Source organism: Pseudomyrmex gracilis, unplaced genomic scaffold (assembly GCF_002006095.1).
Source record: "Pseudomyrmex gracilis isolate BER0280 unplaced genomic scaffold, ASM200609v1 scaffold_206, whole genome shotgun sequence".
Lineage (NCBI taxonomy): Eukaryota > Metazoa > Arthropoda > Insecta > Hymenoptera > Formicidae > Pseudomyrmex > Pseudomyrmex gracilis.
Genome location: NW_018020790.1, coordinates 340 through 12710, shown reverse-complemented (window position 1 = coordinate 12710; position 12371 = coordinate 340). Strand labels below are relative to the sequence as shown.

The 12371-nt window shown below is 36.2% G+C and overlaps 2 protein-coding genes across 8 annotated transcripts; both read right to left on the bottom strand.

The window, feature by feature from the left end:
* Positions 1–3271: 3271 nt before the first annotated feature.
* LOC109858475 lies at positions 3272–5551 on the bottom strand. Its single transcript, XM_020435768.1, has 3 exons — positions 5265–5551; positions 3979–4131; positions 3272–3709 (listed from the first exon to the last, which is right to left on the bottom strand). Exons 1-3 carry the CDS (start codon positions 5422–5424, stop codon positions 3510–3512), a joined length of 513 nt encoding a protein of 170 aa, XP_020291357.1. The 5' UTR covers positions 5425–5551; the 3' UTR covers positions 3272–3509.
* Positions 5552–6204: 653 nt separating this feature from the next.
* LOC109858474 (enoyl-CoA hydratase domain-containing protein 3, mitochondrial) lies at positions 6205–10719 on the bottom strand. Of its 7 annotated transcripts, none has more exons than XM_020435762.1 (7): positions 10502–10647; positions 10121–10183; positions 8456–8560; positions 7509–7686; positions 7245–7428; positions 6709–6869; positions 6205–6597 (listed from the first exon to the last, which is right to left on the bottom strand). In XM_020435762.1, the coding sequence occupies exons 1-7, from the start codon at positions 10604–10606 to the stop codon at positions 6368–6370; spliced, it is 1026 nt and encodes a 341-aa protein (XP_020291351.1). In that variant the 5' UTR covers positions 10607–10647; the 3' UTR covers positions 6205–6367. The 7 variants fall into 7 exon arrangements, with proteins under 7 accessions (XP_020291351.1, XP_020291349.1, XP_020291352.1 ...); XM_020435760.1 differs by having other exon boundaries at positions 6214–6597; positions 7245–7432; positions 7513–7686; XM_020435763.1 differs by having other exon boundaries at positions 6224–6597; positions 7245–7432; positions 7513–7686; positions 10486–10590.
* Between the last annotated feature and the right edge of the window lie 1652 nt (positions 10720–12371).

Genomic DNA, 12371 nt, shown 5'->3' with positions numbered 1-12371 from the left:
ATTTCAATGTAGTGACCAATCATGAAATTCGGTGTTTCATGACTAAATAGAGATTATAGACTTTCGGTCCACTGAACCATTTTTGCACCAAACCAAACCAGAGATTATAGATTTTCCTAATTAATAATGGAGATTTATAATAAGAAATAAATAATGGTCTTCAATGAGAGGCCATAACCTTCAATTAAAGAATATATATTCGTATATTCTTTGCTTCTATTTTAAGTTTATATGGCATAATACTTAATAAAATTAATGGTTTAGGTTATCAAATTTACAAAGAAGAATTCTACACCAAAATTTTCGGAGATTGAAAAAATATTATTATTGTTAATTATGTCATGTCTTTCTCTCTTGTTATAGTACACATCCCCCATATCTGGCCCATTATTGCCGCTCCTTTTCTCCCTCTTTCTTTCACATGTGCCTCCCTCCCTCCATTTCTCTGAAACACATCCCAAATATTTAAATTCCTTTACCTCCTCAAATCTCTCTCCTTTTCACCACTATTCCATCTTTTTCTCTCTCCCTTCTCCTCTTTTAAATCTCATCACCTTTGATTTCCCTACGTTTAATTCCAAGCCTTTCCCTTTCAGATACTTTTCCAGTCCTCTTATCATCCCTCTCATCCCGTCCTCCTCATCAGCCAATAGCACCACATCATCTGCGTATGCCATAGAGTAAATCTTCCTACCTCTTACCTTCATCCCTCCCCGCCCAAACCTACCCAAATACTCCTCCATATCCGCCGTCATCATGTTAAACAGGTACGGGCTCAGTGAACATCCTTGCCTCACTCCCCTCCCTGTCCAAAATTCCCTTCCTACCTCTTCCCCCACCCTCACCCTATTCCTAGTTTCCCTGTACAATTATCCGCATCTTCTCACCAAACCCTCTCTAACCCCTCTTACCCTCATCTTCTTTAGCAGCGTCTGTCCACTGTATCAAAGGCCGCCCTCAAATCGACATACAGTGCAACCAATTTACCTCTTTTCCTACTTATATTCCTTTCTGCCAGATAATTTACATAAATATTGTCCATAGTCCCTCTCTCCCTCCTGAATCCTGCCTGATTATCCGGCATCAATCCCTTCTCCTCCACCTCCTCTCTTAACTTTTCCGCTAATAACTCTGCATAAATCTTATATAGCGTCCCGGCCAACGTAACTCCCCTATAGTCCTCTACCTTATTCTCTTCTCCTTTTTTCAACACTGGCACCACAATTCCTACACTCCACTCATCGATCTACCCTTCCCCTCTCCAAATCTTTTTACATATATCCCACACCTAGTTCGTCATTTTTTCTCCTCCATGCTTCCATACTTCCGCCAAAATTCCATCTCCCCCCGCCGCCTTTCCCTCTTTCATCTTCCTAATCGCCTTTACAACTTCCTCTCTTTTTATATCCTCTTCTTCGTTCTTCCCTCTCTTTCTTTCCCCTCTCACCACCTTTCAGTCCACTCCCCCAGCTGTTTCTTAAAATATTCTTCGCACTCTTTTAACTCTATATCGCTACCCTTACCCCTTTTTTTTCTTCTTTCTCTATTGACCACCTCCCACACTTGTCCCATCGTCCTTGCTTTCTTTACTATTTCTTCCCACTCCCGGTTCTTCTCCTCTCTCTTCCTTTCACACAGTATTCTATACTCCTTTTTCCTTGCTTTGTAAATCTTTTTACATTCTTTTCCTTCTCTCTATTTTCTTAATTCTCTCCTTACCTTCTTTTTTTCCTCTTTGCACTCTTCATCCCACCACCCTCTCCTTCTATCCCCTGTTTCCACGATCTCCCCCCTCCCAATACCTTCCTTATTTTCTTTCTCATATCTTCCCACATTTCCTCTATCCCACATTCTTCATATCCCATTTCCTTTTTCATTTCTTCTATCCATTTCTTCTTCTCTTTTTCCGACCAAACTATCCTCCCTAATTTCTTTTTTCCACCATCTTTTCCACCCTTCCTCTCTCTTATTTTTTCCTTTTCTTTAATTCATACCACTACAGGTTGGTGGTCCGAATCCACTCAATCCTCTACTCTCATCTTCTCTACATATTCTCTCGTTCCTGCTTCCCCTAATACATAATTTATTACGGATTTACCCTCGTCCTCCCACGTAAGTTCATTCCCCTTCCTCGTCCCCTTTTATGTCTCCATTCCATATTACCCATCCTAACTCCTCTAACCTCTCCAACAACAACCTTCCCTCTATTTACTCTTTTATCCCTCAACCTCCTCTTTCCCTCCTCATCTTTCGTGAGACATCTCACAAAAGACCCAGACATCTTTCCTTATCTTGTCTAATTCTTTCCATATCCCTTCTTTTCTTTCTTTCTCCATTTTTTCCCTCACTGCATTCCCTCCTGCATCTTCACCTCTCCCTTCCTTCTCCTTCTCCTTAACCGGCGATCTTACTATTTTTCTGCTCCTCTTAAAGACCCAATCTTCCTCCCTTTCCTCTTCCCCTTTATCCTCGTCTCTTTTTCTCTTCACCCACATTTCCATCAAAGCATTTTCGCTTTTTGTTCTCTCCCTTCTCCCTTTCTCCAATCCCTTCACTTTCACCACTCTACTTTCTCCTTTTCCTTCTTTCTCTTCCATTATGCTTCCTCGCCAGTACCTTGAGAACCCGCCTTTATCTCAAGCTCCAAAGTCCCTAGATTCCCTATTCCCTCTCTTCTCCTACATCTTCTGCACTCTCCGCTCTCTCTACTCTTTCTTAACTCTTTCTTCTCTACCCTAACCTCGACCTACCGTATTCTATTCATAGACTTATATAATAGATGGAACATTCGTGTAAGAGAAGCTGAAGCTTCGTTAAAAGAGACAGAAATAGTCGTAGAGTAATTCTCTTCTTTTCTAGCAGTGAGTTGATTGGTGGCCGCGGCAGACCGAGAGCAACGAAGATAGAGTTCGAGAGTCAATTGAGAAAAAGTGATAGTGAAAGGCGATAGCATAGACTTGTGAGATGATTGGTCCCCCACCATCTTATTGTAAGAGAGAAAAACAATTACTCCAGCACTATCTCTGTCCTTTAATGTTGTTCTCAACTTCGTCATATAAATGTTCCGTCTATTATATAAGTCTATGATTCTATTTCACCCCTTTTACCTTCACGCCCCCGCCTCCACCTACACTCCACTTCACTCCTCTCTCTTCACCCTCTTCCTCGCTCTCACACGTACCACACTAACACACCTTGGCTCACTCACAAATCAACTCTAAATCTCCGCTATATAACTCACGACTCAACTATACGCTGTCGGAAACGGAAGTCCTATTATACACAAATATATACATATATTTATAAAATATAAATTTTTACATGTTTTTAACATATGTTGTCTGTTTTCAAATAATACGCACGTTATGTATGTTTGAATATATATGTTTATATATTATATTACGCTGTAATTATGCAAAACATCATTGCTTATTGTCGATTATTATCTTTAAGCACTTTTATAATATTTGAAAGCCACTTCTTGGATCTTATTATGTAAACCTTTGTAACTACTTCGAAGTGACGGTAGCATTAGCGGCCGGGGAGTGATTTTCCAAAATTGCATCCCAGACTGCTGCAACCACCCCACCGCGAGCTCCTGCCTCGGCATCAGTGTTCTTCTTAAAGTTGTGCACTGAATAACGATTATAAAGACCCCAAATGCTGTTCATGAGTTTGCTATTATACTTCAGCGGCGTCAGTTCCCAGCCTAAATATAAATATTTGTCAAATTAAAAATTGAATCTCACATAATCCACAATGACGCGGCTCTAAATTAAAAGCGTGTTACTCTATAACTATTTCTCTATTATATGTTATAAAATATAAAACATTCAATAGAGAACGCGACCGTTTGATAATTTTCTGCTCAAGAGTGTGCAGAAGCAGAAGAGTGTGCAGTCAGCAAAAACTTTAGTTGAAAAGTACGACTATAACGATGAGATTCTGCTAAACAAGGCCATTAATTGTATATCATACCTTCTACAAAAGATCTTCCGTTAAATATATTTTCCTTCTTAGTTTTCCCTTTATCCTCCGTTGCAGACATCGTAGAAATCGTGTATTCGTCGGACCTACGAAGTTTGCACGCTGCAAAAGCACTCTGCGGTATGGCAGCCATTCTGGCACAATCTATGCGAGAGAAAAGCACTATATTATAAATATACAAATTTTTAAATTAAGTTTCAAAATTATACAAATTTGTACGAGCTATTCTTAGTATTGAAAATATGTCAAACAAACAAGAATTGCCACATATCTTTTTATCAGAGAGAACAGAAAGTCAAGTAACATAAAGATTCGAAGTATTTTATACATCGCCATATATGCGCGCGTACTTGATTATTTTATCAAAATTGTTAGACGAGAGGACGACACACTTCTTTACTAAAAATTTAAGTTCAAATTTATTACATTTAACATAACAGAATCTTAATATCGAAGGGGAAAAAGTCAATTAATTGAAAGAAATCAAAATAAGAGACAAGGTGTGAGAGACATGTATGTATATATATACATCTTTTGCAGACATGTATGTATATATTGTACATGTATAACCTAACATACATGTATATATTTATACAGTAGATATCTTAAGTAGCTTTACACGTGAAGTTGACATTACCAATACAAAATGTATTGATAACACTATTTCACGTGGAAAGACATTATTATTGAAATCGAGAGTGTGTGACGATTAAATTTTATAACGCTGTTTACAATTTACTCGTACATATGATTGCATTTTGTTTCACACTTCTTTGACCTTTATTTGCAGTGATAAGTGAAAGCATGCGTTTACTACGCCGCTATTATAACATCGTTAATGCACTTCATGGTTTCGTTTACTAAACATTACTACATATTATTTCAGATTACTAAACCAGGATTTTACAATTGCGACATTGACACTCTTAATATAAAATTACATATACATCCAAATATAGAAATATAAAAAAAAGAAAAAAACAAATTAATTTCGCGATATAAACTAGATTCAAAAAATTTACATGATTTCTCGCTTTTAACATTATATAGTTCAATAGAAAAAAGAAAAGTCTTATATTACAGAACACGCCAAAATAAAGCTATATTAAAGAGCTAACGTTTATAAATATATAAATTTATAGTTTATGTGTGAATTTACATATTTCTTAAGTGTATAAAAATCTTATTCTTAAGGAGCACAGTATTTCTCCTTTTTTTCAAAAGTTTATTTAAATTAATTGTGTGTGTGCGTGTGTTGGTCGCTGAATCCAACTAACCGATGCAGCTCTCCAAAAGCAATTCTGCAAACTGCTTTTTAGTGAATTGTTTCTGTATCGTCAAGATTGTCTTCACTGCGTTCTCTTCTCGCCTATCTCGTTCTGTACTTCGAGTTGTCCGGAACGTCTCAAACCTCATGCAGTCGTCAAGAAGATTCATCAATTAAAGAAAACTTCAGCCCTTATTGTAAACACATGAGAGATCAACTTCCGCTTTGTACGCGATCGACAATTCGTCATATACTTCTCTTAAATCGCGCAAAGGCTACAAGCGAGAGAGTGATACTGGTCGTCGACACAATAACAGGCTTATTTATGAGCTCGGTCGGGAGGAAAAAAAGAGGAAGATAATGATAGACAAACACACAGACGAAGAGCAAAGTATACTCTTTTTATCCGTCATATAACACAAATAAAAACAGCGGCATATCAGACGGCCTTCGAGACCTTCGTTCTGACGTTGACCGACCACCGCGGATCAGCCTTATCACCGTCTTCCGATCCCGAGAACACACTGATGTATCTGCTTCTGCTACGCGTATTGACCCAGTGTTGTAATCCGATGTTTATCGCAATAATAAAAAAAAATTAAAAATCTCAATAACACTTTGAAAAAAAATATTTCTCAACAAGAACTTTTTATCTTGCGAAATACTCTACAAACGCTCCCACGCGATATATATATTTTAAGAATACATGAATAAAAGTGCACGAGAAGCGCATTAAATTGTTAAATAATCCGCTAAATAGATAAGGCATTGCCGTCTCAGTGTTATCTTTTACCAGACTGAAACGGAGACCACAAATGGAGATGTCTCGCAAACGGGAACAAAACATTATCGGAATACATATATTAAAAGATACAAGTTTGCACCGAAAGAATGGAAGGCAATATTCATGCTTTTGTTACGTGACAAAATCAATACGCTTGATAAAAACATTTGAAATGTTGTAATCTTATACGTCTTAAACGTCATACAAAAAGAGAAAACAATTCAGAATACAATGCGTTATAAATTGTTTGATTGTCCACCGCCAGCTTGGAGAGCCGTAGGTTCTCTTTGATTCTTTTCCTTTTAAATAAAAAGAAATTTCCAATTTTATCAGTTGTTCTCGTAGTTATGCGTCCAAATAGCCTTCTTCTTTTCTAAGAAGCTTCGTATTCCCTCCTGCGTATCTCTCATTTTCAGATTCTTCACCATTGTTTCAGCGCCCCGAAAATAAGCCGTCAATATATCGAGATCTATTTGTTCATACAAGAACATTTTGCCAATGTGTATGACTGAACGACTCTTTGTATTGATTGCATTTGTAATTCGACTGGTTTCCTCGTCTAAAATCAATATTACGTACAATAAGAGATTCGTCTAAATGCAAAATTTATTGTGTATATACGTTCTCTATATTATATATTTATATATATATATATATTTTTTTTTATCACCGAGTTTATTATTTGGCACGACTTTGCTAACAAGACCGCACTCGTAAGCTTCTCTGCCGGAAATAGGAAATCCCGTGAACAACATATACATCGCGGTCTTCCTTGGAACGTTACGCACCAATGGTATACCAGGTGTTGAGCAGAATATTCCAACATTTGCTCTGAGAGACACAGTTGAAAAAACGACTTAGCTTCAAAGATATAAGTTGTTAAAGTCGAAGAAAAAATTTCGGTTTTGTTTTTCAAAAATTTCGATAATTACTCAAGTTATTTTAACAAAACGTGTATATTCGAAGAACACAGAAAGCTCATCTTTTGGAACATTTTTTTTTAAAAACATCAGGAACAAACCTAGGAATAAGCGAATACTCTTTTCTTACAAATAACATAACGAAGTTTTTTTTTATAGAAAGTTTTTGTTTTGAATTATATAGTGTGAGAAATCATCTCTTAAAATCTTTTAGAGTACTCAGCTACTACTCTGTATATAAATAAATACGATAGATCATAAAACAAGAGCTCTTTATGAGAAGTACCCTGGTGTAGAGAACGAACTTCTTTCCGTGCATATAGCGATGTCACACGCCGCAACTAATTGACAACCGGCCGCGACTGCTAAACCATCTACCGCTGCTATAACTGGTACCGGAGATTGAATGATAACTCGCATCAGTTCCGAACAGGTTTCGAATATCTCCGTGTGCAGTTTGGTGTTTGTATCTGTCTGAGTTGCGCAAAGTTTTTCGAAATAATTACGCAATTAAATTGAGAATGACGACGACGCGCGAACGACCTCTTACAAACCAATTCTTTTAAATCATGTCCGGCGGAAAACACTTTCCCTGGTTCCGATGTTATTACAATCGATCGAAAATCCTTATTATTCTCGTCTCTCTTAATCTCTTTGACCAGGGTCTTCAGCATCTCCAGAGATAGCGCATTGCGCGACAAAGAATTATTCAATCGAATAGTTCTCACCTAAAATAAATTGAAGCTAACAGATATTGCACTTAACTCTCGGGGAACACACCTATTTTTTCAATCAAGAAGAACAATCTGGGTCAATTTGACCCTGTCCACTTTTTGAGATGTTACCATTTAAAATGCACTTATCCGATTGGCTTGAAAAAATTTTTGGATATATTTTGAACAGTTTGGAATATGCCTATATAGTTTTAAAGTGTCGTTAACATTATTAACATTGTAAAAAATATATTACAAAAAAGCAAAATTGAAGCAAAATATTTTGATCAAAGTCGACGAACAGGGTCAAATTGACCCAGTGTGTTCTCCGAGGGTTAATAAAAGGTGCGAGTCAATGTTAAGCGCGTTAAATATTTCATTGAGAAAATAGAAACTAATAAAATATCAGAGCCAATGCGATAAAACGCTCAAGTACTAATTGTAAGATGAATATCATTACAAACCTATAAAATCTCCTGAAACTAACGAGAGATGTTGGATTCTCAAATATAAAGCCTCTCGCACAATGCGAGGAAATAGCGATAGCGACAAGCAATAGACACAGAATTCCAACTCGTCGGAAAATTTATCGCTATTGCTTATTCCGTTTTCTGATCCGCATTGACAGACGTGTATTTTTGTACGTTACATTCCGCTGTTCCTACCGTTATTTATAAATATAAACTCTTAAAAACTGATGTTATTTCTATCGCTATCGCTATTTCTTCCATTGCGCAAGAGGCTTAAATATTAGATTAATGACAGTAATGTGTGTTAACTTTACCCCATTTTTCTCCGTTGTCTTTAGATATTTTTCCTCGGATAATATTCCATCGGTTGACAACAATCTCGCGAGATGTCCTTTCCGCGCAACATTGAATATGCAATACTAGGATACATGACAATTAAAAATTGCAACTTATTCTTGTTTCAACGTAATTAAAACTGTTGTTTTTTCTCTCTCTCTTATCATACAATTTATATTATCTTTTCAATTTATATAAAGATATCGCGATTATTAACCATTTAGAATAGATGAGAAATAATGGATATGTTTAAATTTTTCTCAACTTGTATATAACAAAAGTTACTTTCTACCGCAATTTGTTGTTATCTATACCCAGTAAACATATTGTTCGCAATTTGCCAGCAAATTGTCAGCAATTTTAAGCAAAAATACTCAGCAAATTGGCATCAACTGTGTTCGCATTAGGCTTCGATTTTGTTGCCAATTTAGCCATTGAAACTTTCACAATCAATTACTTCAAAACTAATATGTTAATAGCATTCAGTGATATTGTTACTAATTTTAAATAAAACTATTTGTTACTAAGTAAATCAGCGAAGTTTACTGTTTCCTAGTAAAACTAATCTGTTACTGACACCTAACTTTAAGAGAAGCATTTTTTTTTTCACTGCAAATCAGTGATATTATCACTGAATCAATTAGTAAAATTTTAATTGATTCTATTAGGAGAATGCAGTTTGGTCATAATACTTAATCGCTTTTCATATCTGTTTAAGAAAATTCAATTATGTATTAATAAACGATAAATATTGTGTACATGCATAATCTAAATTATATATTTGATAATATAGAAATATTGTAAAATTATTTAAAATTAAATATTATATTATGTCATTTTAATATTTATATAATTATTGTCAATTTAATATTCAAATGTAAACATAATTTTATATATATTATGTATGAAGAATATATATATATATATATATATATATGTATCTATAAAAATTGTAGAAATAAATTTCAGATATATGTCAATAATTCTTTACAAATTTATACATACATAAAAAATGCGCGTACATCTAGCATTGCTCGTATAGGTTTTCTAATAGTTAGTTTGCTAAAAAAATATTTTATTATGTCATTTTAATATTTAATTATTGGTAATAGGGAAATAGGTTAAATATTCAACTGTAAAAGTAATTTTATATATATTATGGATTATAGATAGTGTATATATACAATTTAGAAATAAGTCAAGATATAATTAAATGGCCTTTTAAATACCATATAGTTTGACTGAACTGCAAGTCTTGCTCGGGTCTTGCTGTTATTTTGCTATCAAGTCGTGTTGCGCAGATCTTGCTTCATTTTTGGCGTCAATTTGGTCTCAAATTATGTGCAAGCTTTGCTCGGTTTTTGCCAGCAATTTGCTGTTATGTTTTGTTAACAAGCTTGGATATATTTTTGCTAGCAATTTTGCAACATTGCCAGATAAAACAAACTCTGCATCATATTTGATGTCTTTTGCTAACAAAATTTGTAACAAGCATTTGGCAAAATCTGTTTCGACAAATTTGGTTATCTGGGTATATACATCCTTATATACATATATATATAATTATGTACATCAAGACGTGCATAATTATGTATCGAGTAATTACGCAAGTCTTTTGCATATAAAAATATAATAAAAATTACCTGAAAAATAACAGACTTATTCTTCATCAAGGATCTTGAGACGAACATTATTCCGCTGTAGTTCTATATATACACACACTTAAACTAATTCAAATATATATAAAAACAATATAAAGGATAAAAAATCTATGCATTATGTGATTACATAACACGTTAAATGTTATATGCTTTCAAATAAACACCGATCGATTTTTACTTGGTCGATCCGCAATAATAAGTAGCGGTTATTTGATCTCTGGCAAAGGTTAGGTACGACAAGTACGCCGCGAAATTTTGAAGAGAAGACAGTAATCCAATAGATATAATTGCGCAGCAATTTGAAGGTAAAGTTAAGTAGAATGAGGCTGTTGAGCAATGTGACAAACCATCACTGTCAATGACCTGGTTAGAATTAGATTGCAGGGCAACAACAGTTCCGGGAAGAACTGCTGGTTCTGGCCACAGGGTGCGACACATCACCGCATTGTTCGAGATGCAACGCGGCATGTGGCATTAAGTGAGTTAGAAGGTTTAAGAGCTTGTTTGGAAATTACGAGTTGATTCTTAGGGTTATATGCGTTCGATAGCTCGAATGATGGGTTTTTAGCAGCCGTGGCTAGTCGCGTATCTTTGCAATGAGAAGCACGAGGCCCGAGAAAGGGAGACGCACGAAGTCCAAATATGGGCATAGGTAGTCGAGCGTCATTATGCGCAGGCGCGTCTACTAAGCGAGTGCGAGCGAGACAAAGCATTGGAAAGAACGCGAGAAAGAGAAATGCCCAAACGTGCTTGAATGTTCACCGCATGCGCACAAAGCAGCTGGAGAGAGAAGCTACTATATTGTCTGCACCGTAACATTTGGACTTCAGGTCGGCACCGTACTAGCAATATAGAAGTATTATATATATGGTTTTTAGAGATTAATTGCCCCGTCCCGCGTTTTCTCTAAACTCGCCGACCAGGAAGTGCAGCCTGTGCAGCACTCCGGCTCATTTAACCTAGAAAAAAACTCTAGGCTTTAAGCTCCTTTTCATATGGGACTGAAAGTGTTACTTTTAACGAGCGCAGTTGCGCGCGTGTGTTTGCGGCGTGACTGTGTGTGCGAATGACATATGAATGAACTCTGATGGGTGTGTATGTGTGCGACTTGTGAATGCGGTGCGTTTGGATCATAGAGCTTATACTCACGGAGAGGCCATGGGAGCGCAAGGAGGATCGACAAAGAGAGATATATTTTTCTAACAAGATATATATAAGGTCTTACGAGCCATTCGCAGGATGTTTGAGTAGAAACTGTACGTGTATATATATACATACACATGTAACGAATTCTACTTGTAAATTTTTACGAGTGTTTTTTTTTTTTTGAGTTGAAATATATATTTTAATATATATTTTTCTGTTTCAATTGCGGGCACTTCTTATAGAAGAGAATAACAGAGAGCACGGAGTGGGGGAGCCACAGTTGAGACAGAATATATCTATCTCTCTGTTGCTCCTCGCGCAACTCTCTCTATGGTTAGCATATAGGCATGGCCTCTCCATTAGTATAAGCTCTATGGTTTGGATCCTTAAGGCCATTGCACGTAGCAAAAATTTAGACGTAGTCGCAAGGTCGTAAGCAAATCGACCAATCGCTGGTCAGCATTCTAACTAATGTAAGATAATACTGGTTTGTAATTGGTTAAATTGCTTACGACCTTACGGTTGGTTACGGCTAAAATTTTTTCACGTGTAAAGGCCATTATTCCTGTGTGTGTGTGTGTCACCCTAGAGTGAGTTTTGAATGCGCGAGTTAGCGACTGACAGTGTGTGCGCGCGTTATGTGTTTGTCCGCAGTACGAATGACGCTCATTTAAAGCTTTATGCTGTGTGTATGTTTTATGCTCGAGTGTATGCAAATGTGTGAGATAAAAGTAAGAAAGTTGAGTAAATGGAGTGTGTGTGTGACACCAGGATGGGTGTGTGTGACACCCTTCGCCTTTTTTCCCTCTTTTCCTCCCGCGTCAGTTACTCTAGCGACTTGTAAGCTGCATAACAGCCTTGATCCTAATTTGACATTTTGATTTCTTCCTACTTATTCGGTCTACCATATTTCCTACCTACCCGGCCTAATATAGTTTCTACAAGCGCTTGTGTAGATACGCATCCCTACCTATTTACTTATCTACTTTGGAAAGTTTTCAAATCTATCAAATATTTTACGCGAGGGACAGTTGTTTTAAAATTAAAAAGTATTATTTTTAATTTATTTTACTTTCGCGACCGAGTT